This window comes from Curcuma longa, chromosome 2 (assembly GCF_044706935.1).
Source record: "Curcuma longa cultivar G26 ecotype Majalengka, Jawa Barat chromosome 2, ITB_CL_G26_1.1, whole genome shotgun sequence".
Taxonomy (NCBI): domain Eukaryota; kingdom Viridiplantae; phylum Streptophyta; class Magnoliopsida; order Zingiberales; family Zingiberaceae; genus Curcuma; species Curcuma longa.
The window spans coordinates 7423629-7448229 of NC_133862.1; the positions used below are offsets into that span (position 1 = coordinate 7423629).

Consider the following 24601-nt stretch of genomic DNA (forward strand, 5'->3'; position numbering starts at 1 on the left):
AGCAGCAGGGGGCCCCCCCGGGGGCCGCCCCTCCCCCCCCCCCCCCCCCCCCCAGCCGCCGCCGCCCCCCTCACACAAATACGAGCAGCAGGGCCCCCCCCCCCCCCCCCCCCCCCCCCCCCCCCCCCCGGCGCCCCCCCTCCCCCCCAGCCGCCGCCGCCCCCCTCACACAAATACGAGCAGCAGGGCCCCCCCCCCCCCCCCCTCACACACACCCCCCGCCGCCGACACACACAGGAGCAGGGCCCGCCACGCTCGACGGTGGGCCCGCTTCCCAGGCGTCCAACTCCGGGGAAGCTCAAGATCGAGCGGGCGCACAGCATCAGTCGCCAGTTCCACCGGTGCTTCGCCTCCACGGGCACCATGTTCCTGTGGGCGCTCTTCTTGATCGCTCTCACTGCCTCGTACCTTAGCTTCAAGAGCTTCGTCGATTCCTCCTCGCGCTACTTCAACTCCTCTTGGGGCGGGATGCGCTGGGAGAAGCAGAGGCGTCCGCCGCCCCCGCCGCGCAGAAGGCAAGTCCGTGTTCCTCACCGGCGCCTCCTGCATCGTCGGCACGCACGCGTCGATGCCCTTCCGCAAGCGCGGGGACGGCGTCGTCGGCCTGGATAACTTCAACAGCTACTATGATCCGTCGCTGAAGAAGGCCCGCAAGGCGGTGCTGGCATCGCACGGCGTGTTCGTGGTGGAGGGCGACATCAACGACGGCCGCCTCCACGCCAAGCTCTTCGACATCGTGCCCTTCACCCACGCGATGCATCTCGCGGCGCAGGCAGGCGTCCGCTACGCCATCGAGAACCCGGGGTCGTACGTCCACAGCAACATCGCCGCCCTCGTCGCCCTGCTCGAGGCCTGCAAGTGCGCCGATCCGCAGCCGGCGATCGTCTGGGCGTCGTCTTCCTCGGTGTATGGCCTCAACGAGAAGGTGCCACTTAAATGGACTAATCCTTATCACATCGAACATTTTGCCCTTCGTTTTACACTTGAAAGATGCCAGTTCCCATACCTTTGTAACAATTAGGAATGTCAAACAGATTAACTTAAGAGTCCGTCAAAAATAAAAAATATATATAATAATAATAATAATTTTAAATTGTAATTAAATGGATCGAGCTTCATTGAATTTTCATTTTAATTTTAAATTAAAAAATAATTTATAATTCACGATCTAATTTAAGTCCATAAATCTATTAAATTTTTTATTTTAATTTTAAATTAAAAAAAAATTTAACTCAAATCCACCGTGAACAGATCTATACGAATCTCTAAACAGATCGATTTATCTGAATTTATTATAAAATATATTTAATAAAATTTTAATTTAATTTATTTAAATTATTTAATGGAACATATCTAAATTAAATTGCGGCTCAGTACCAGTCCAAATCGTTGGGCCACGCTTGCATCAGTAGTCAGCTGTCATGAGATAACACCGACGACTCCGTGTCGGCGCCCGACCACTTAAACCTCTCAGGACTGCTTAGCCGCAGGAGTCCCAATCAAGAAATAATAATCTGATATTCTATTGAGGATTTCCTGTTTAATGAGAAATTTTAATTTCACTTGCTTTTTAATTTAAAGCGACCAGTTTATGTTTTTTTTATGGATGGCCTAAGGCCTTTCCAAGTCAAGAATGCTATCATATTATATTATAAATATTTCTTAATTATATTATAGATATTATCCAAATTATATTATCAGTGTTATAAAATTATATAGCAAAGGCTATTAAAATTATATCTTAAATAATCTCACCATTTGTATCCCTTCTGGCTATCACTTACAATCATCCACCAAGAGTATATTTGACTAATGGGAAGGAAAATTATCCTCTTATCTGAGACGCTAAAAGCTCTTGGAATATGAATGCATTCTCAAATGATATTACAAAAAAGGTAGACAATGAAACGCTCTTTTCCAAATATATTATATTGTGACGAGAGCTCACCCTTCCAATGTATAATTTATCATGAGTGTAATCATCTTATCATCCTGGTTGGAAAACTAGAAATATATGTAAAGCGAGATTAGAGAAGTACCTTTCTGGGATAATTGCAATTTGCAGGGAGGCATTAGTCTAGAAATTCTTCCAACGTACCCTGATAACAGTACAAAAGGGTGGTGATTAAATGGAACATTACGAGAAATGTGAGTTAGATTTACAGAACCTGTGAGATAAATGGTTCAGCATCAGTACGCCTAAGATAATGGAGAGAGTTCTTGGTAAGAGCGACTGTGTGATCACCAAGGCATACATCGCCAATATCGTCCAGCACCCTCACTCGAATATATGGATCCTTTGGAGGAACCATATCCTAAAAAAAAATCACTGGAATCTCTTAGTAAAAGGATTGTAAAACAATTAAGCGCAAATATAATGGACGATGAACACCAGATACCACAGTCAAATCTAGATCCATCTCAGACATGTAGGACTCTAAGGCCTCCGAGCGATTTTTGAAATACTCAATTTCCAAATTATGCAGCTTTACTAGTATTTCTTGGGGAAGAACGCTGCCCAGTTTCCATCTCAAACTCTGAATGATCGCTTCCCGGTTATATCTGTTATCAGAAGAACGAAACTAATGATGCTTGTATAAAGTTAACATTGTACACGAGCAAACTATACTTGTTCGCATTACATGTAAGCCATCAGACAGCGTTTGTTCCGGATCAAAGAAAGATGATGAATTACTGCACCAAAGTGGTCTTCATTCCTAGCTCTTTGTATATCTAGGTTTTGCTCCTCTATTTTCCTGATTTAGAATATAAACAAATTATCAGAGAACAGGCACTTAATTGCATGCAAGTAGAGTGTTTAAATTTGGCAAATGGTTCGTTGATGATGATGGTATACTAAGGAAATAGCACTACAGCTTACCTGATTAATGATTGAAGCTGCAGGTTGTGCTCATTGCATTCCTTGATGACTTGTTCAAATGCATCGCTCTACAATGTTTCAGACAGAAGTTGTAGGTTTAAATCAGAACAAGTGAACTAGAAAAAAAAAAAGTAAAAATTTACTGGCATTACCTATAAGGACAAAGCAATTCTTTAGAACAGTAGTATCATATAAGAAGACAAGAAAGCCAATATCACCAAAATCATGTGCGTTGATGTTGGAAAGTCCTTAGTAAATACTAAATAGCAAACATTGGAATTCCAGCAAAGAATTAGAGAAACAATTGCATGTAATGTGTATTGCATATGCAATTGCAGAAGGGACCCTTTATGTGACTGCCAAACCCGCATATGTCTGCAAGTTTGCTTCCGTCTGGAAAACATGGTTTTAGGAGGGTTGACATAGCAAATTTCATGTGCAACTATTTCTTTCAAGTAATATTGTTTAGGTTGAGTAAAGTGCTTCAGTTGTATATACAGTAATATACTTATTCAATGCCAGCAATATTTAATAATTTAAATATGGATGATCACAATTTTGAAACAATGTAATAAATTGATATCAATGGTCCTGGTAAAATTTTCCCAATACGATAGATCTAATTTGGGGGTGCACTAGCTAGCTAATCCAACCACTCCCCGCACCATCCCCAATCTGTAAGATTCTGATTCATTATTCTGCATTTCTGCTTGCAATGGGAACATTACCTTGTTTGTTAAAATGATGCACACTGTAATTCTTTCATAATAGCAAGAAATCAAATAATGAACAACTATTTTGAAATACTGAACAAAAAAAAAGGGTTGCACAACAATTCAAATAAGTAGAAAAATTTAGCTAGAATCACAGAACCAAAGGTTTAGACAAGTTTATGCAAGCATCTAGTGATCCGCCATGCCGAACAAAAAGATGTGATCAGACAACAATATGATAAGCAAAAGGAAATTAGGTACCTCTCACAAAAAAAAAAATTAAAGAAGGTTTTTTATTTCTTTATTTGGTTATAATAATGAAATATTATAACTAATAAAATGATATCTTTTAACCCATTTGACTTACTAAACTCTTCCAGTCCATATGACATACTATGTGAGTTTGTGTGATACACTCAACATGCTGAATTCAATCAATCCACCCACCCATATGATATACCTGGCTCAATCATCCGATCCAACCTGACCAACATTACCAACCCAATTGACCCAATAGGCATGCATAGTTCAACCAGTTGCTAGACCCACTGGGTGTGACCATCACTACTGGCCCAATTAGCTAAATAAACATGCCCAACTCAACTGACACGCCCTCCAACCAGTCCACCTGACCCAACCTATCTACTCACCTAGTTTTCTTATTTCACATGATCTGATTACTTAAATCAATTTACTTGGCTAGCTCAATTTTCTGATCAACCCATCTAGTGTGTCTAATTGATTCTTTTATTTATCTCAATTTTAGTTTTAAAACAATATATTATTAAGTATTGTATTTGTTCTATGTGGAACGAAACATTGTTCCTCTTATTAAGCATTATATTTGATAGAGATCAACCCATCTAATCTGTCCAGTTCCCCATCTCTTTTGGTTGAACGAAAACAAAGTGCAGTTCATCAAAAAAATCCTCCAATAATTGAACGCAGCAATTTGTCTTCTGATTAGTGCTTTATCAGAAACTCCATGAAAAAATGCTTCCGCACTGATCTGTCTGGTTCTCCATCATATTAGTGCTTTTTTAGATTAATTAAGAGTTCTTTAAAAACCATAGGCGAATACAAAGAACTCTTAATTAATCTAAAAAAAATAAATTAATTTTGTTTGTAAACAAAAATGCTACAGCTCTTGGAACAGAACAGTAAGAAATAGCTTACATTAAATGGTGCTAATTGTCCAGCTTCACAGCATGCTTGCTCTTTCAAAAGCTGGGATGCACGCCTTCCATACATGACCTTTAGATTGGTTCACTTCTACGATCTAACAAATGGTTCCATACATTGCTTTAGATTGATTTACTTCTACCCAAAATATACAAACAGAAACAGAAAAACACGAGGACTCATTACAGTAGTGGCACCTAGAAAGAAAGCACAACAATAATTGTTATGTCTCATTCGGGATAATTCTACCTAACAGTACAAGTGTCTGATGCACACAAACCTAATGACAAGAATAAATTTATGCTAACATCGTACCAAATTTTAACCACAACAGTCCTAAAGTTGCAGCAATTCAACAGCCACTCCTGAACCAAGAAGCAAAAGAAAGGTAGTTAACACAGAAAGAATGTGTACTAAATGAATGAACTCAGGGTGTGTATATTAATTATCATCAAAAGTAATATCAGAACACGAGGCTATGCATCTTATTCTATGCATCTAGTCAATGCAATTTTGTGATGCCAAGGCAGCAAGCCAGAGCATCAAAATACCTCTACCACTACAACACTTACTCTGATGTACCAGAGCACCTGGATAATGCATTAATACCACATTGCTACCACATCATTTAACATGTCTACAACCAACAAACCATCTAGTAGGTCAAGCATATGACAAACAGATTCTTGTAACATTTCATCAGGCATAGGGCTACATGGCACATGTATGGCTACTGGCACTGAATTAACTTGAAAGTGCTGCGGAGGTTTGATTTCAGCCTTGATCAACTAAACTCCCATGTCTGAATTAGGGCCTCGTCTAAATCATCAGGACTAAAATTAGATTTGAATCCCAAATCAAATGATAAACAAAAGTACAAAACCTTCATTGCACTTACAATTGACTAGTCCTCCCAAGCCACAGACATACAAGACAATGAAAATTCCACCATTATCAGGAACATCTTCCCATCGGATCACATACCAAACTAGAGACTAGGTTTACTCCAATTTCATATATCATAAACTATATTAGAACCCAAAAGTCTTCCAGGCTACTTATTTATTTCAAGCAAGGAAGCTTTCAACTACAGAAATCGAGGTACAGGCTCTTTGAAATATAAAATAATAATAACAACAAAAGGTAATCTTGACACTAAACAAACAAAAATTTTCTCACATTAAAAATCAAGAAAGCTGTGGCACAAATTATATGCACACAACACAGAGAGCCAGATACAACTGAGAAAATCAACTGACAAAAATTTCAAGTAGCATTGCATTTCCTTTTCTCGGTTTAGATATCTAGCATCCTACTCGAATAAATAGAAATCCAGCCAATAAATAGAAATCCAGCCCTACCGATGCCTGCTATTTGACTAGTCAGCAGCACTGCACCCTGGAACTACTGCACCTTCCTTCTCCAAGCAGATCAATATTCAACAGGGCCAAGAGAAGGAACCTAAACACTAAAGGATCCAAACAAACCTCCGTGGGAAAAATTGTGAGCGACTGAAGTGGAGATACAAACTCAACGAGGAAGAAGTGGCGGCGTTTTGGCCTGGATAATCCGGTAGAGAAGCCGAAATAAGAAGCCTATAAATATACAGGAGCCAGGTAGATGCTACGGCGGGGCGATACTTATGGCGGCGGAAGGGTAAGAGGAGTTAGGGTTCTGAGGAAGGGAGGGGAGGACACCTTTTAATATTTATCATTTCCTTTTTATATCTATCATTTCAGGTCTTATCTTTTTCATCAATTATCATAATCATTACATTCTCAATATGTATTTTCTCAACTTGATCTAAACGACCAACTCAAATCAAATGAAATATATTCATTCATTTAGGTATCACTATAAGATTTACAAGTAAGGATAAGTATCAACCAGATGTTATATCAACAATATGAGAAATAAAAGATCAAGCAGTATAAAGACATGTATCAACAGCAGAGTAAAAGAGAATATCTATTTGAATTTTTGAAAACACTCTTTCCCATTTTAATTCCCCCAAATGAACCCATGTGCGAACAAAAAATAAATCAATTATTTACCCTTTAATAATTTAATTATTTTAACCTCGTTTCAATAGTTTAAAGATCATTTTAAAATCTCCTTTTTAAAACCATTATTAATTGTATACATATATATCTATTTAAAATTAATTATTCATGCACAGGAAAAATGTAAGAGTCTAAGGATAGAAGTACCCACCTTTACCCACCTTCGAGTGTCAGCAAATCAACGTACTCCACTCAAACTAGTATCTATACATAATATTAAAATAATTCAAATAATCAGAATATTATTCAATAAGAATAATAGTACGAAATCTAAACATTTCGAACCACCCTAAGTCAAATATTCGCTTCCTCATAATATTTCACATTCTTACTACCTTTATCCCATAATCTAATTATTTATCTATCCTAACTACACATCAATTAACGAAAAATCTACCTTGCAATTTCCTTTAACCTATTCCTATTGTTGGGAATGAGACAAAGCAGGAAAATGCAACTTGTAGACATCCTTTTAATTAGAATCATAACCTATCTTAATAAGGGAACAATCAAGGTTAAAATCTCATATCAAAGTCATCAACCCTAAATCCATCAAACCGGCCAAAGAAAGGATGCGGAGACAGAGATCGGGGAAACCTTGCAGCCGGGATCGCGGCGCGGCAGTGGCTTCACGGGCGCAAGGCGGCGATCGCTTGGTCGGCGAGCAACGATTTCGGCGTCGGGCGGCTGAAAGTGCCGTGGCGGTCGGCCGGCGTCGCGGGCGGACGGCAGGCAAGGTATCGCGGGCGCTGCAGGCGGTGTTCAGGGCGGGTCGGCGGCGTTTGCAACCGAAGGCGGGCGGCGTCGCGATTAGGGCAGAAGGGGGCGATCGCGGCTGGGAGGAGGCGGCGATCGCGTTAGGGGAAGGCGGCGCTCGGGTGTGGGAGGAGGCTAGGGTTCGCTCGGCTCCTTTAAGTCTTAACACCAGTGGTGGGCGATCGAGGCCAAAGAAGAGGTCGCTCGACATTGGAGGGGCACTTTTGTCTTTTAAAGATAAAAACCTTTTAGATTCCCGCCATTTTCTCGTTGGAATTCAGTTTTCGAAATTCTAATGGGCCGCTGAAATTATTCGAGGCCCGTTAAAATCTACACAGTGAGTGAAATTATTTTTTATTGAAATTATAATATAAATTATTTTTTATTGTTTACTTTTTAAAAATATATATATATAAATAATGAAATTATAATTGAAATTATTTTTTATTGTTTACTTTTTAAAATATATATATATATCTAAATAATTTGATTTTAAGTGCTACCAACCATAATAATTTATTAAAATTTACAATTGACTGCTAATATGATGGCATATTTTATAAAATTATTGGTGAACATTTTATGTTATGCATAAAAACTATAGCAATATCATTTTTCTTCATTGCTTGCTTAATTGAGAGATTATAAAATACAAATATACGATCATAATATATATATGTGAATAAACTCGAATAACTAATATATTTCTTACAATTTTAAAAAAATTGCAGGATGATATCTTATATTTTAATTAACCAGTAATAATTCAAGGCCGGATTGATTTTGTATTAATTAAGCGGCCGGCGCAGTGCCTAGGTCGTCGGAAAGAATCCTCAAGACTTGCACTTGCAACCTCAGACGCCGGATGTACTCCGCCGTGCGCAGGAGGAGCTGCGCCGCCGTCAGATCCCGGCCGCCCGGCACCAGCCTTTGCAGCTCCTTCACCCTCCTGCTCACCCGCTCCGGTGCCGCTTTAACTCCTCGGCCTCCGCCGCAGCTCTTCGCAGTCTGGTTCCGCCGTCCCCTGGCAGCCTCCTGCGGCCGCCGGCGCTGATTTCTCGGAGAGTTCATCGCGGATTAATGATCGGAAGCGGAGAGAGTCGAAGGGGAGGAAGAACAGGAGGAGGAGCATGTGGTTGAGTCGGCAAGGAGGAGATGAGTTTATTATATAAGCGGCGAGGTTGATTTCCAATTCAACCCCCAGAATTTTAAAATTTAAATATACACCATCAAAACTTTGCCGAATGCGCTTCTAAAACCGAAAAGATTTAACACAATTGACATTTCTGAAACATCGTGGGGCGAACCGAAACGTCCGCCGAAGGCCGATCCATTCACGGGGAGCTTTTGTTGCGTTGCGGGGGTGGGGGCCACGGGATGGACGCCACGTCATGTCATGTGCACGTGTCTGACAGCGTTGTCGCACGTGTAGGACAGCGTGTGTGATATATATATTTGTTTATGGACACACACGAGGGTTTATTTAATTTATTAATTAAACCTGAATGCGAAATCTGGCCTAACTAATTTTGGCCCTAAGCAATTAATTAATCAATTAACTATTGGCTAATTAACCTATATATATATATATATATATATTGATTAATTGATTGGATGGTATAGAAGAGCATGCAATTCACCAATGTAATATTAATTAATATTTTAATTTGAAAAAGGGACTTGATTTGAACACTCATATTAATGGGGTCTAATGAAGGATAAGACACGTATAGTTGGAAAATTTAGATTTAATAGACAATAGTGATGATGGCCCTCCATGCATTCCGAGCATGGTGAGTAGTGATCGACATATATTAATTAATCTATGTATTATATATATAAAGTGTGCATGTGCTTGCATGTGCTATGGCCATTCCTCAACAGCTAAGCAAGAAAGGAGCAAGTCAATGATTAATAGCTAGGGGGTCACAATTTCAGATCGAGTCGCATGATCATTTTGACTCGTGATAGATTTTGTTTTGACTAGCTCCGACATGATTATTTAATTAGTAATTGAATACTATAAAATTTTATATGGGTCGATCAGGTTGACTCACCTCTACTAGTTTAGACGAATGGATCGTGTCTTGTTCTTCAATAGTCGAAGTTATAATGAGTATGTTTAAGAATGATGATATGCAAATAATTAATAAGTTTATAGACAATTGATATGGCGGATCTTGACTGGTCTGACATGGCAAAAAGAAGTCAACAATCGATCCAAAGTGGTATCCGACCTAACATATATAAGGGACCTAACATATATAAGGTCAAAGAGCAAATCATGGCTCGAGCTCAGCCACACATTTAGGTCAGGTCGGCCATATATTAAGGTTAGATCGGCCACATGTTCAGGTCAGATCGACCATATATTCAAGTAAGCTCGACCATATATTTAAGTCAGCTCGGCCAGACACATAGGTCAGCTCGGTCAGACACTCAGTAGCTCAGCTCAGCTCGGCAGCTCTGTCAGCTCGACCACTCTGCCACTTAGTCAGCTCAGCAGCTCTGTCATTCAGGTCAGCTCGCCCACACATTTAGGTGAGCTCGGCCACATGATCAATTCAGCACGGCCAGTTCAGCTCGGCCATATATTTAGGTCAGTTCAGTCGCACGCTCAGTTTAGCTCGACCATACATACAGGTCAGCTCGGCCATATGCTTTCACAACTTGGCCATTCATACAGCTCGACCACATGCTCTCACAACTCGCCCATTCATACAGCTCAATCACACGTCTTCCGACCTCACGCGTTAGGTCAGCCATCAACGGGCAAATAGACTGACCCTTCTCCTTAGCTCAGACTTATCAACTCATCCAAAAGGATAAGGACGGTGACCAAGTTCCCAAACTTTGTCCCCGAAAATCATGCACACTTATGCGCACAACCGTCAAATGAAGATAATCAATCCCGCTGAGGCATTGGATTGGAAACCGTCAAAGGTCATGCCTTTAATACCGCTTTAATGGCGCATTAATGGTGAATCACATGCGTTAATCTCTAAAGATCACGCTCCCTCTGCTATTATATAAACCCCCACAGGTATGAAAAAAAAATTGAGAAATTCTTTATACATACATACTATTTCTTCTTGTTCTCTTCTGATTTGAGCGTCGGAGTGGCCCCGTCGAAAATCTCTAGTGTCCTGCTAATCCGCTTGCTCAATTCTCTGCTTCCTCAGATTTTTCTCATCGGCGGGACCAACAAAAATTGAGGTGGTATATCATTGACTGATGACTTAACTGTCGACAACATCCAGCCGAAATAATAATTAAACACACGCATGCATGGTTGTGCCTAAATTTTAGAATTTCTTTGAAAACAACATCCTTGCTCTGCATGATTGTCTAGTATGGTTTTGCCTACTCATTTAGAAGAAAGAACAATTAATTAATTCATAAGTTCAAATGGATATTAATTTCTAAATGAATAACAAAAACACACAACTCTACAAGGTTTAAAAGGCAATGAATCAAAGGTAATTAAGGGTTGTCTACTCTCTTAATTAATGCACAGACAGAACGTTGTCGCAGATGCTCATCGTTCCTGAGTGCACAGCAAGTGATTGCATAAACGACTATGAGGAAGCAAAGCAGTGCGATATTGGCGACAGTGAGCTTCCTCCATCCGCCCTTGAGCGTCATGATAACTCCAGTCTTGCACGAGTCGCACGCGTAGCAAAGCTTGTCCTCGTCGTTGCTCCACGCCGAGCAATCAGGCGGCGAGGAAGCAGCGCCGGCGAAGCTCGGGCTCACCCACGTCGTAGTGTTCACGTACATGAACTTACAGTACCTCGGTGGCTTGCAACAACCAGACTAAAAATGTTGAAATCATGATAATTTAAATATTTAAAGTTGTGGTAGCGTTTTGGAAAATTGATTAGCAGAGTCTGGGAGCAAAATGAAATTATCTGAAAGTTCGTGGTGGGATTGGTAAATGTCGACCGGACCTGGATCGGCGATAGCTTCTCGTAGAAGTCGACGTCGGTAGGGCTGGCCGCGACGCCGGCGGCACTACGGCACGCGCCGCTCTCCTTCAGGCACGACTCGATCACGACCCAGTTCTTCCACTCGAGCACCCTCTTCGCCAGCCAGTGCGAGAAGTCCTTCAGGCGGTGCTCCTTAATGTGCCCCGGCAGCTGTAGCTTCCGCCCGACGGCTCCCCTGTGCGTCACCACCAGCACCGCCACCGTGAGCGCCACTGCCGCCACGATCACCACGAAGAGCAGCGCGAGGTACGCCCACAGGAACGCCCGCCGCCGGAAGCAGGCGCCGACGAGGCCCAGCGCCGAGGCCACGAGAGTCGCCGCGCCCAGCGACAGCGGCAGCGGGAACAGGACCCGCTCGCACTCCGTCGTGCCGCCGCGCAGGCGGAGCCACAGCGCCACCCCGATCGCGGCCAGCGACGCCAGCAGCGTCAGGAGGTTGAGGGCGCCCACCACGCCGTTGCTGATCCTTGCCATTGCTGGAGAAGGACAAGATGGAGGAGTTGTCGTCTCTGCCCTGTCGTTCTTTCCATGGCAGAGGAAATGGCGATCGGCGGGGATTAAATGAATCTCTCGCCGCAAATTCCATGAGAGGTGAGTTGGAATCGGAAGAGAAACGGAGGAAGAATGAGTTGGAATCGGTTTTTCTTAGCCATGATCGGGTGAAATCAAAGAGTCACCTCTATAATTGGAAGAAAAAAAAATTCGAATTTTTCCTAATTTTATATCAAATATTTAATTTAGTAAAACTTGTCTGGTAATTCGATAATAAAATTATTATTATTTTTGCAAAGAAATTGCGAGGAAAAATAGCTGAAAATGATCACAATTACTTATTATGTACAATGTAACGGCCCGATCTGTTATTAGCGGAATTATACTATATAACGTCCAGCGTAACGGACTTGACTTTTCCAGTTCCCCGAGTCATTTTATAACGACCGTTACAATGTTAAGCATTCCTCCTCCCAGGAATCATCCAGAAACGGTAAGGCTTCGCGATGGCCGGCAGTAACACCGGAAGCGTCAAGGTCAGTGCCATTGATCCCGACTTACTGCTAGATCTTATCGTTTGTTCATTGTTCATCTCTCCGATGGTCGGTTGGATCGCTTGCCGCCCTAGATCGCTGCAGGAATCGATGGGCATCTTCCTTTGGATCTATCTTTTGATCTCGCTCTGATTTGGTAGTATGAATGTTCATAATCTCATCGTGGTTTTGATTTCCATCAAGTTTAGTTTGAAACATTGATCAGGTGTCTGACATGGAGAAAGTGATTTGACAGTCTATTGATTTTTGCGGTTATCTTCCAGAAAAATCTTAGATTAAAAGGACTAGCCGAGTTCGATACAGAACAGAATTTTGTCGAAAGGGCTGGGTAATTGGAAAACAAGACTGACAAATTGCTACTGGATCTATACATAAACTAGTCTTGATTTCATGTTTAACCAATTGATTATCGTCAACTTGCTTGGATAGTGCTCATAGTTGAGGAATTTTGTCACTGTTAAGTGTTGCATTTTGATACCTGATACCCATAGTATCATATATAGTGGGCTTAGTGAAGTATCATCATGAACAATGGTTCAGAATCATGTTAATTTACTTGGTTATATCGGCTGCTTTGTGTCACACAATAACAAGGTCCAGATTGGCTTCCGGGATCTTACTTCCTTTTAACTCTATAAGGTTTTATTGCTATTAGTAATCTGAATATTTAGGCAACTTTTATTATGTTTAATAGTTGTTTTCCTTTATCCTTCTTATCTGCATCTAATTTCTGAATTTTGTAATTCTATATCTCTTGCTAACCCTACATTATCTATCTCAAAATCCTTATTTTTTCTACATACCTTTTTTATGGTCTGTTTTCATTGTCTAACACTCTAATCCATAACTTTTTATATATTTTCTCTTTACTCTAAAATAACCTGATGATAATGCTGATCTAGTCTAAGTAGTTTCATAATCAAAATTTTCATTATCAAGCTCCATTTTCAGAGGCATGTTCATCGTAAACGGTTTGTGGTAAACATTACTAATATTTTCCTGCTAGATCTTACTTTATAAAGTCGGTATTGTATATCATTCACCTTTCTTAATGAATATCTTCATGAGTTGTCACTACCACTACTATGCAGGATGAAACACAGCCCCAATTTTTTAAATGATATCTACAGCCCCAATTGACTTGAATGCTTTCTTTTTAATTTCAGGCTGACCAAGATTCAGAGTACCCAACACAAAACACTGCTGACATGACTGTATTTGTGAGTCTTATCAGTTTGTCTGTCTTGAAATTTCACAGGGATTGTTGCCTTGCTGACAAACATAGTCATACATTCCAATTTTGTTAATGTCTCAATTCAATCTCTATTAAACCTTTCTATTGAAATGGTTGTTTGAATTTAACTTCTTCATATACTATTAGTATATGAATTTACTTTAAAAAACTGGTATTTCATTAACCCATTTCTTTTGGGCTTTTGCAGGTCCAAAACCTTCTCGTGCAGATGGTATGATGTTTTTTCTTTATTCAGCAATAATTTCGCTCACTTAGCAGATATGTTTAGTTGATACTATATTTGATGCTTAAAACTTAAACCTCCTTTTGCAGCAAAGTAGGTTCCAGGCAATGTCTGAGGGCATCCTCTTGAAGAATATCCTTTTTGTACACTGGCAATAAGTATACTTTTAAGAAGCTCCTTGTTTGGCCTCTTGTAGAACTATTGAAGGTAAAAACACCATGAACGTATAGTTTACACCAATACACTGTTTAAAATTTAATTTCTCTCATAACTAAACTGCAAATCCCATTGAAATGATTTGCAATTTCAAATTCAGATAATATCTATACATTTAGGTGGACTAAAGGAGCATCTGATGGAATTGAGACTTTTACTAGTACATTTTGTCCCTGCACAGATTTCTACTATATGTTGTTGGCATCCTGTGCTTTGTCTTTAAGCTACTGCACCATCTGGTGCATATTAGGACTGTTAGGTCTTCTTGTATACGATATATGTTGGCTTTGCTTTGTCCCTCTATTTAATGACTAATCTACAAATTTCAACTTGATAACAGAATTTTGGTAAGAAGATTACAAAACTGATACAAACAACTGTATCTATCTATACCTGTCATTATATTACTCTCTTTAACATCAGTACACTAGATGAAATGGGAAGCAAGATTGACGAACTGGAGCAGAGCATCAATGATCTCAAAGCTGAGATTGGGGTGGAGGATGCAGCCAAACCAAAGCCTGAGGAAGCCAAACCTCGTGACACTGCATGAGCTAGGTAATCAGCCATTTCTCCAAGTGTTTAAAGAGTGTGATTTTGTGATTAAATTGTGGCCTATTGTGCCTGATTTCTTGAATCCTTTTTACGGGTGTTTCTGAAAGAATAATTAAATCATTTTTCATCAATTAATTTATGGTTTTCCTTAAATATATTTTTTCGACTGTGGTGATATTTTCATCGAGTTTAATATGATCATGAAAGTTAACGACGAAGAAATATAATGAATAAAGAGTAACTAAATCAAGAACATGAAGTTCATAAATGGCCTCCAGCTAATTCATTGCGCGAAGGATGTGGCCTCGATATTAACGACGACTTTCGGCGACATCCACAAATCTTGGAACCAGCTCTTCAATTGCTATTTAAGCCAACCTCACGGCACCATCAGCACCCAATGAAATGAGGCCGCGAAGCCAAAGCTCGATGCTGAACGATATTTATTTCGTCTTTGCTGTCCCGACGAAAACAGCAGATCCTCCCTTCGGTGCCACCGCTGGAAGCTGTTAAAAAAAGCCCCGTCTGTTTCGTCGCCAGTGGATTTCCCCGTCGGCGAAGCGCGCTCTCTCCTATTTAGTTCGTTCTCCTCCGCTGGATCTTCTCCTCCCATGGCTTCCTTGCTTAGGGCACCCCTCGATTTTCCGGTCGCGGATTCTTCTTCCTCCTCCTCCTCTTCTGAATTTCCCTATCGGTTCTGCGAGGCCAGGAAGGTGAGACCTTTTAGCTCTCCTCGGCGTGCTTTCTTGTCTTCGATCGTTTCTTTGCGGGTTTTGTTTTGAAATCGAGTGGTTTCCGTTTCAGATCGGAGGTTCGCTGCTGAATTTGGGGAGAGTGAACGTTGCGCGACTGAGAATCCGGCTGTCCATCGAGTAAGATCACTTCCTTTTGAGGCTCTGGATTGGTAGAAAGGAAACCGTAATGGAAGTTGTCATGTCTTCTTCGTCTTATTAATCTTGGCGAGAAGAACACTGTGATTTCCAAATTCTTCATCGGGTTTTGGATTCGCAAGCTCTTCGGCTGTTGAATCTGAACCCAATTTGGAAAGATGGTAGCGACGATGACGCCATTCCTTCTTTTTTGTTCTTATGCCTGCAACCTGTTAGATCATATGCCTGCCTGAACTCTACAGGTCCTTATTATGTTCATTATCATATAAGATTAAGATTGGTCCAAGCAAAATGGATCCTTCGCTCCTTTAGCAATGGATAAATACATATATCACCTTGTTCATGTTGTTATGAAAGAAATATGTTTTGCATTAGTTTGATATTTTCCCATTCATTCAGTTTTACTGGATCATGATAATCGACTCACATCTTATTTACAGGGAAAAACACATTTCGATCAGGAAAACTTCCAAAGAGCCTATTCAATTGCCTAGAGAACGTATAGAAAATGAAAGATACATCGGGGCAGATCCATTTAAAGAATTGGAATTCAGATTCAGGGGTTTCAAACAACAGAATTACGTGTAAGTAGAAATTTATGCATAGTTTCTCAGTCTAAGTTTTAGTCTGCGCAACTAATGATGTTATTATGCAATGAATAGGGAGAACCTCAGTCACTATCAAAATCTAGCCGAAGGCCAATCACCTAAGGTTCTTGCAATACATTCACTTGGGTTGAAATGTTTCATTCTACTACGATCTAGTTTCCTCTTAATTCTCGCATACACGCAGTGCCTTTTATAACTTGTCTATAGTTTGTAGCATAAGGTATCGATCGATCGGTAGTTTTTTATGCAGTTCATGGTGATTGCTTGTGCGGACTCGAGAGTCTGCCCCTCCAACATATTGGGGTTTCAGCCCGGGGAAGCATTTACGGTCAGAAATGTGGCAAATTTAGTTCCTCCCTTTCGGGTAAACCGCACAAATGATTTCGATATACAGATTGTGTTCCAGACCATCTCAAAGAGATTTGTCAATGGAACTTCTAACCTATCATTTTCGGTTTGCAGCATGGTGGTTCAGAAACTAGCGCAGCCCTTGAGTTTGCTGTGAACTCTCTTGAGGTAAGTCAATTCCATAAACCAGATTCAAATGCTATTTAACACAGAAAGTTTGCTGTAAACTAACTCTTAGTGCCTTGTGGTTCTTATCGATATATTTCGTAGGTTGCGAACATATTAGTTGTGGGACACAGTCGTTGCGGAGGCATTCAGGCTCTCATGAGAATGAAAGATGATTCTGACTCTAGGTAAGTCATGACTAGGTATTTCATGTTTACTGAATGTATGCAGACGACATACCGATCCAATTTACCGTTACATATTCCTATCGATATTCAAAAGCTTTATCAAGGATTGGGTGTCTGTGGCAAAGAGTGCGAGGTTAAGCACAAAGGCTGCTGCTGGAAATTTGAGCTTTGAAGCCCAGTGCAGACACTGTGAAAAGGTATCATCCATGCTATCATCTTTCATACGATAAAGGTTCACTTTGATCTTTTCCAGATATAAAACATGTATGAAGGCTCCCTTCACCAAAAGACACCAGCAATACTAACTTCAAGTTAATTTAGTTACATCAAATGCTACAATTCAGTTATAGAATATGACTTACATTGGCATAGTAAGTAGTTATTACAGGTTGATTATAGTAGACCTTCGGGCAAGTTTTATCCATCTAATTTTCTTTACTGCAGGAATCAATCAATGGCTCATTGCTGAACTTGTTAACTTACCCATGGATCGAGAACAGAGTGAGTGAAGGGACACTATCCCTTCACGGTGGCTACTACGACTTCATCAACTGCACCTTTGAGAAATGGACTCTTGTGTACAGAGAAGGCCTGGAGGGAGGCAGCAAGTATGCGATTAAAAATCGCTCCTTATGGTCTTGAACACAAGGATTCTTTTTCACTGTAAAACTTGGAGTTCTATCAGTCATCTTCTATATGTATAAGATCAACAGTGTGTGATGTGGTTTAAATTATTGTTCTTAGTATTTGTATGAGTTGATGTGTGTATGTTCTGACAGGCAATAAACACCTTTTTGTTTATCTAACAACGAGTTGGTGTGATCGAGTTTATGTTAAGGTTCGATGCTTGGCTGATAGTGAACAATAGAATCATCATTCTAACAATTAGTTCCATTTCTATGATAAATGATACGCCAAGGCGAAAGATCGAATGCCATTTTTCTTGAACAAACAGGAAAGAAAGAGAAAAGATCAAAATTTTAAATTAAGTGAAGTAGCTATTACCTCTGACAAAGTTGTTCGGAAGTCGCAGCTTCTTTATGATGATAATCGACTGAGCCAGCGACTGTACATGATTCCGGCGAACACAATCGGAGATAATTTCTGATTCCGGAATTGCTGCATCAGTTGATGTTGTGAGAATGTTCCCGAGATCCGAAAGAAAGTTGATTCATCAGGTTTCGGTATTTATGTCGATGGCGGCCGATCGCGCTCCCCTGAGCCTCTCGGAACTCCTCGTTCCGACGTCTGATAACGAGACCTTCTTTGGCATGCTTTCCCCGACTCTCTTCTTGGCCATGGCTTTCTTTCCGGAAGCTAAAGGCGTCGACTTTACAGGGGTAGTGGCCGCCCCTTTTTTTTTTCTGAGGTCGGAGGTTGAAGGGGTGGAGTGACCGGGAAGATTGGACGGAAGGGTTTCCATTCGGCGCCGAATTCCGGCGGGTCGAAGCCGAGGGGAACGAATCCCCATGAGCAATAGTACATGTCGGTGTCCGGAACTATAGGCGGCTCGGCTTGCAAAGGAGTGGCACATGTCCGCCGGCAGTTAGGGCACTGGAGGTTCTTGCCTTTGTATTCGCTGCCATACTGGTGCAGATGGAAGCAGGACGGGCACGCCGCCCAGATCGTCGAAGAAGGAAGGACGGAGCCGGGGGAGGCGGGGCCGCTGCAGCCGCCGCAACGGCGATGTCGAGTTCGGAGTCAAAAAGGGCTTTTTGCTGGGATCCGAGAGGACGGCCCAGGCGTCTGATACGAGCTTGGAGGCAAAGGATGCCCCGTCGAGGTGGTTGCGATCAGGCCTAAGGAGGAGCGCGAGCCGGCTGTACTGGCGGAGGACAGCGGAGTACCAGTCCACATGGTCGTTGGCGCGGACCTGGGAGGACAGGATGACGTCATCGATCGCGATGACCTGATCGGCCACGCCGCCGCCGATGAACGAATCCGCCTCCGCCGCGCGCTCCGCGAATGTCGAAACGTTTGCACCCGATGAGATCCCGGGAACACAGCAGCCTCTCGGACATCTCTAGCCACCGGGCCGCCTCCTCACGGCCACCTCCTCCGGCGCTCATGGCAGACCTTCTCGCCGGAAGTTCCGCGGCGGAACCGGAGATTTCTCATCGGAAGACAGACGCCAAAACTCCATAACTTTATCTATCCGATGGACCCTGGAATGGATTATTGGCAACTGCTTAAAGGACAGAATTAGCGAGTTGGAAAATAGGTAAGATTGGCAACTGCTTAAAGGACAGAATTAGCGAGTTGGATGATCTTCTCAGTAGGGGCAATTTAGTCATTTCCTTTTTCAGTATTTGTTATAGTAAAGGATATTTAATATTTTTAAATATTTATTGTGATTATTTAAGTATTTAATTAAGTTCTAAATCTCACGAGACGATTGCTGTTCGCCCTGCGTCCTATCCGCCGCCTCCGCTCATCGTCGGCGACGAGCAACCCTCTTCCGGGCCTTCTCGTTTCAGTCTCACCTCCCTCCGGTACGCCCCTCTCGCATGTTGTCCGCCCAATTAGCTTCATCATCCTTTGCTACCCTGATAAAGGTTACCAACATCGAGGCAAAACTAGGGCAAAGCAGTTGCCTTACATGGGTTTTTACTGACGAGGGTTTTGGGATCTAGGTTTGTTCTGGCTTAGTTTTTTCCTGCGTGCTCCTATTCGAACCAGACGTTTTCGTTCTGGCTCCATGTAGTTTTCGTACCTTCTATCTGATTTTGCAACAAGTCGAAAAAGGGCGTGGTGTCCCTTCTCCATCTTATCAACGCCCTCTTCCGTTTCCAATCTTCCCATTTTGCACATTATCCTTAAAAGAAGAAATAAACCAATATGCGTACAGATCCGTAAGAGTATCAACTACCATGGTCATTACGTCAGTTCATGCTCAGAAGACGAGCTTAATCAGTGGTGATAGCGTACAACAATATGATAAACGACTCTTTTGCATGTCAGATTATCCAAAGAAATTGCAGACAATTTTATGTCTTATATGACAAATATTGAATATCTTTTAATTGCCTTTGTTTTGTCTTTTGCAGCTAAAATCTTTCTTTGTCAAGTGGATTGGAATCAACTTGTTTCATCCCAATGGCAAAACAACTCTCAACCAAAATCCTGAGGGCCACAGCAAGTTCCATTTACAATGCAAAGGTAAGACTCAAATCAACTTCTGCTCAGTTGGCGATGCCATCAATATGTTTAGTAACATGGATTACAATAGTATTACATCTATACTCAGAACTCAATGCTCATATGTTTTTTAATGGAATCCAAATTTTGGCCTTTCACAAGTAGAATAAGCATCGAGTAACAACACAACAGCTTTATTTTTCATTCAAATAATTTCCCCCCCCCCCCCCCAATCAGATACATCCCAGTTGCAGTTCTGGGGAAAAAATGTATTTATTTCTGAATATGTGAGTCCAAGATGAAGATATTATCTAGCTATAACACATATTCATCAAGGATAATTGTTTCTTCTATATACTCATTCTATAAGGTGGATTTACATACTCTTATAATGCTGAATGATGATCATCCCAATTTAGAACTAGACACATGGCATGCTTCCATCATCAATAGTTCATGCAGATCATGCAATGTCAGGATTATCATCAAAAGCATTACCTGTTTTCATCTGGATCTAGTGTAAAAAAACAGACCACTCCAATTTGAATTTGACTATTTTATGTGGAATGGTGAATATATTGACAAAGATCTTTGTTTTCCCTTCTCATAATTTCTTGTTCATAGGGCTTAGTGTTATTAGTCACTCGCAATTTTTTATAAAGAAATAACCATGTAAATGTTTGACAATCGATGGATCAATATCATTTCGATGTCAATTTGTAAAAGATTGATTCCCTTTGCATATTTGTTTTTGTTTTTATATCAATCAGCAACTGATATTGAGATAATTCAGATTTACAGTTCACTTTTGCAGCTTTCTTTTAGTCTGTATTCAGATTTACAGTTTCACTTTTGCAGTTTTCTTTTAGTCTGTATCACGTTTTAAGGAGGATATTAGGATTCTCATTAAGTAGTTCACTATTTTAATATACAGGTTGGATTTCGTCCATTCTGTATGCAATATATGAATTACTCAACCAAGCAAAGTGTTGATTCTGATGTTGCCACCTCTACCACATACCCAACAAAGATAACTAGCGATCCCGATACACACGAAGACTTTCAGCCAACGAACAAAAGTACCGGCTCTTTACTGGATATTGTAGAGAAGGTATTTGGGTCTGTTAGGTGTTTTACTAACAGAAATTCAACTCAGCCCTTTCTTTCATTTTGTATATATAATATTTTTTTTTACAAATTCTTGCAGGATGTGAAAGAAAGTCCAGTCATGATCTATATGAAAGGTCTTCCAGGTGCACCTCGATGTGGATTCAGTGCATTGGCCGTGAAGGTCCTACAGCAATATGGTAAGGACTTAATATCGTTGCAGTTGAGTTCTAAATGAGAAGATGAGGTTTCTACTCTTGTTAGTTTGTGACTGTGCATCTACCTGTTTTGAATTGATGTTCCAGATGTTCCTATTAAGGCAAGAGATATTTTGGGAGATCTTAAGCTCAAAGAAAGTGTGAAGGCTTACACGTAAGTTCTCAGCATTCTAATTTCAGTAGATCAACCCCATGTCAATGAGTCTCAACCATGGTTAGTGCACAAATATTTCACAAACACCCTAAACACGTTTAAGTTGATTGTTCCTTCACACTAGATGCAATTTTAGTTGATTGCCATATCACATTGAACACATTTACGTTGATTATCACTTTGTTTATGCTATAATGGCCATATCTTCAAGCTTGTCTTACGAGCAGTTAAATTTTCTTGCAATTTACTACTGATGTGTTGTCCACATATATAGGGCATCATATTCGGTATTTTTGATTAATGTATCTTCTTCTTGTTCTTCTTCTGCAGCAATTGGCCCACATTTCCTCAAGTATTTATAAAAGGAGAGTTTGTTGGGGGATCAGACATTGTGCTCAATATGCATCAGGTGAATGTTGATTGTCTTACATTTGAACCTAAACTATTCTTCTTTCCCCTTCTTTTTCTGAGTTTCATCATCCATTTTCAGAAGGGCGAACTCAAAGATTTGCTGGTGGGCGTCAATCCTGATGGCGACCAAGGCAGGCTGATGGGATAATAGAACCGAGTTATTCGATAGAGAATCCTACCCGAGTTCTTAAAAGTTTTTTGTATCGTCATCGTCTTAGTAAGTGTTTAGTGCTGTCTGTGTAAGTTTATAGTGTTTTAAGTATGTTAACATGAAAATAAAATGCAAAGATATTGAGTGATTACTGAAAAATGCATCTGTTTGTTTTCCACTCAATCTTGGAGAAAACAAGATTATGAATTTTCTTTCTAAACTAATTTCACTAGAGGTTGCAAATGTATGGACATTTCTGCCTGAAGTGAGAAAAGGCCTGAATAATGATATCTCCTAATTCTCCATCCGAAAACCCTAATCTCGAATTTCAGCGGTTGGTCGAGGTTTAAATCAAGAGCAGAAATCCATAATAGAAATCAAACAGGACAAAAAAACAGAAAGGGGATTATTCGAATCAAAGATCTATTTTGACCATGTGAATCACAGAAAAATGAATAACGCTGAAACAAAGAGAAGAAACGGATCGAGAAAGGGCATTACTCTTTGATGCGGTCGCTACCGCTGCTGCTGCGGGATGGCGTCGCCCACGTCGCCAGAGGCGAGGGCAGAGCACGCCGCCTTGTACGCCTCGTCGGCGACTTGCTTGTCGTAGACCGGAGCTGTCTCCGCCGGCCGATCCCAATCATCTAGGGTGGTCTTTTCCGCCGCCTCTCCCTGGGAAGAGGGAAAGGCGAGGTGGACGGCTAGGGATGCGGGGCGGGCGTTCTCGAAGGAGGCGACTGCTGCGTCGATGTCCGCCACGAGGGCTTCCGGCGCGGGAGGGAAACGTTTGACAGACGCTCCATGCGCACGTGCGTTCCTCCTCCCTCTCGTCGCCATCGCCGTCGCCGTCGCCGCCCCCGCCGCCCCACGAGGAGCTCATCGTCGTGGCCCCGTTCACACGTTACCAACGCTGAGCCGAAAGCGAGTCAACACACCACGCGATATAGGATGACAGGGAACATTTCCTTTCACCCCTCGTCGTTTACTTATTTTTTAAACGTGCCCTTATGATTTCTTCTAAAAAAAATAATGAAATATGTTATCTCAACGATCTACACGATCGGTCCTACGATCTTATATGAGGAGGTAAATCGAAAAATTATCCTACGATCCTATATGAGAAGTTAAATCGAGAAATTATAATTAGTTACGACGGAAGAATATTTCTCAACTTTATCAAAATTTGAACTCTTACTTTTTTTCTATAAGTTTGTTTCATCTTAATCAAGTCAGTTATGCCCCTGCCTTTTTTTTGAAGCATCATAATGAATGAAATAAACAAATCAATTATCCATTTCTAATTCAAAAAAATCGACGATCATCATCGTCTTCGTCGATCAAGAACATGTCCCACAGTTGCTCCACTTGCCGATCGGCCGCCAGCGGCGGCTGATTGCTGTTCACCGACGGCGGCGCCCGAGAAGTGGCATTCAGCTCCGGAGCGCCGGAGGAGGGCAGCAGTGGGAAATTGAGCTTGGCGCGCGGGCCGCGGAACTCGAAGGCGGCGCGGTCGTAGGCTCGGGCGGCCTCCTCGGCGGTGTCGAAGGTGCCGAGCCACTTGCGCGCCGCCTTCCAGGGATCGCGGATCTCTGCCGCCCACTTGCCCCACGGCCGCTGCCGCACGCCGCGGTACTTGCCCTTCCTCACTCTTATTCTCCTCGTTTTCGGCGCCTTCGCCGCCGCAGGTCCCCCGCCGCTCGTCGTCGCCTCCACGCCGAAGAACTCGCAGCCGAGGCAGCCGTCGATGCGGCAGAGGCTGCAGGGGGGCGCGAGGGCGATGAGGTCTGGAGAGGAGGTGGTGGCGCCGGAGATGACGCTGACTAGGGCGGAGATGAGCATGGAGGTCTCTTGCTCCGTGGAGAAGCGGGAGGAGGATATCTGCGACATGGCTGGTGGCGGGAACTGAAAGAGGCGGAGTATATATATAGAGGTTATGGCGGGAATTGAGACGGTTGACCCGCGGACCGATGCCAACTGTCACTCGGGATAGGACAACACGCAGTCAAGGAGAAGATTACAAATAAAATAAAATATATGTTATCTATTTTATCAGTAAATTAAAATAAATAATTTCCGATTTTTTTTAAAAAATAAAAAACTGGAATATTAGAGCCTATTATTTTCAGTAATTATTGAGGGGAAATCTCGAAAGGCTCCTTTAGGTCAATTCGTAAAATCAATTTTCTATTTTTCAATTTTCAAATGAAAGCACAAAAATATTTATCAACATTTTTTTGTTCAATTTTCTTTTGGACAAAATATAATTTATGTACGATCATGGCACGCAATGAATGTATTTTTACTTAGAGAATAAAATTATAGGAAATTATTAGATGTTTAA

The 24601-nt window shown here is 41.5% G+C and overlaps 6 protein-coding genes and 2 pseudogenes across 8 annotated transcripts; 4 read left to right on the top strand and 4 right to left on the bottom strand.

Annotated features, from left to right (window-relative positions):
• Positions 1-216: 216 nt before the first annotated feature.
• On the top strand, positions 217-1021 carry LOC141821512 (UDP-glucuronate 4-epimerase 1-like; annotated as a pseudogene).
• Positions 1022-1783: 762 nt separating this feature from the next.
• Positions 1784-7515, bottom strand: LOC141817211 (uncharacterized). 3 transcript variants are annotated; one of them, XM_074704889.1, is made up of 8 exons: positions 7437-7515; positions 5092-5141; positions 4771-4873; positions 2882-2949; positions 2643-2756; positions 2400-2562; positions 2169-2315; positions 1784-2099 (listed from the first exon to the last, which is right to left on the bottom strand). In XM_074704889.1, exons 3-8 carry the CDS (start codon positions 4843-4845, stop codon positions 2073-2075), a joined length of 594 nt encoding a protein of 197 aa, XP_074560990.1. In that variant the 5' UTR covers positions 4846-4873; positions 5092-5141; positions 7437-7515; the 3' UTR covers positions 1784-2072. The 3 variants fall into 3 exon arrangements, with proteins under 3 accessions (XP_074560990.1, XP_074560983.1, XP_074560997.1); XM_074704882.1 differs by lacking the exon at positions 7437-7515 and adding an exon at positions 6138-6183; XM_074704896.1 differs by lacking the exon at positions 5092-5141 and having other exon boundaries at positions 7437-7459.
• Positions 7516-11078: 3563 nt separating this feature from the next.
• Positions 11079-12058, bottom strand: LOC141821513 (tetraspanin-8-like). Its single transcript, XM_074708918.1, has 2 exons — positions 11546-12058; positions 11079-11411 (listed from the first exon to the last, which is right to left on the bottom strand). The coding sequence occupies exons 1-2, from the start codon at positions 12056-12058 to the stop codon at positions 11079-11081; spliced, it is 846 nt and encodes a 281-aa protein (XP_074565019.1).
• A 491-nt stretch (positions 12059-12549) lies between these two features.
• On the top strand, positions 12550-15004 carry LOC141822340 (heat shock factor-binding protein-like). Its single transcript, XM_074709783.1, has 5 exons — positions 12550-12612; positions 13797-13850; positions 14073-14096; positions 14198-14240; positions 14753-15004. The coding sequence occupies exons 1-5, from the start codon at positions 12583-12585 to the stop codon at positions 14875-14877; spliced, it is 276 nt and encodes a 91-aa protein (XP_074565884.1). The 5' UTR covers positions 12550-12582; the 3' UTR covers positions 14878-15004.
• Positions 15005-15330: 326 nt separating this feature from the next.
• LOC141821390 (beta carbonic anhydrase 5, chloroplastic-like) lies at positions 15331-17885 on the top strand. The gene is made up of 9 exons (XM_074708814.1): positions 15331-15592; positions 15684-15751; positions 16210-16353; positions 16432-16480; positions 16628-16741; positions 16840-16893; positions 16996-17078; positions 17173-17275; positions 17523-17885. Exons 1-9 carry the CDS (start codon positions 15491-15493, stop codon positions 17718-17720), a joined length of 915 nt encoding a protein of 304 aa, XP_074564915.1. The 5' UTR covers positions 15331-15490; the 3' UTR covers positions 17721-17885.
• On the bottom strand, positions 17581-19220 carry LOC141821391 (uncharacterized; annotated as a pseudogene).
• A 253-nt stretch (positions 19221-19473) lies between these two features.
• LOC141821820 (monothiol glutaredoxin-S4, mitochondrial-like) lies at positions 19474-22437 on the top strand. Its single transcript, XM_074709188.1, has 7 exons — positions 19474-19570; positions 20126-20237; positions 21151-21327; positions 21424-21523; positions 21629-21695; positions 22026-22104; positions 22186-22437. The coding sequence occupies exons 2-7, from the start codon at positions 20175-20177 to the stop codon at positions 22252-22254; spliced, it is 555 nt and encodes a 184-aa protein (XP_074565289.1). The 5' UTR covers positions 19474-19570; positions 20126-20174; the 3' UTR covers positions 22255-22437.
• Positions 22438-23530: 1093 nt separating this feature from the next.
• On the bottom strand, positions 23531-24148 carry LOC141822058 (ethylene-responsive transcription factor ERF109-like). The gene has a single exon (XM_074709476.1). It carries the CDS (start codon positions 24145-24147, stop codon positions 23563-23565), a length of 585 nt encoding a protein of 194 aa, XP_074565577.1. The 5' UTR covers position 24148; the 3' UTR covers positions 23531-23562.
• Between the last annotated feature and the right edge of the window lie 453 nt (positions 24149-24601).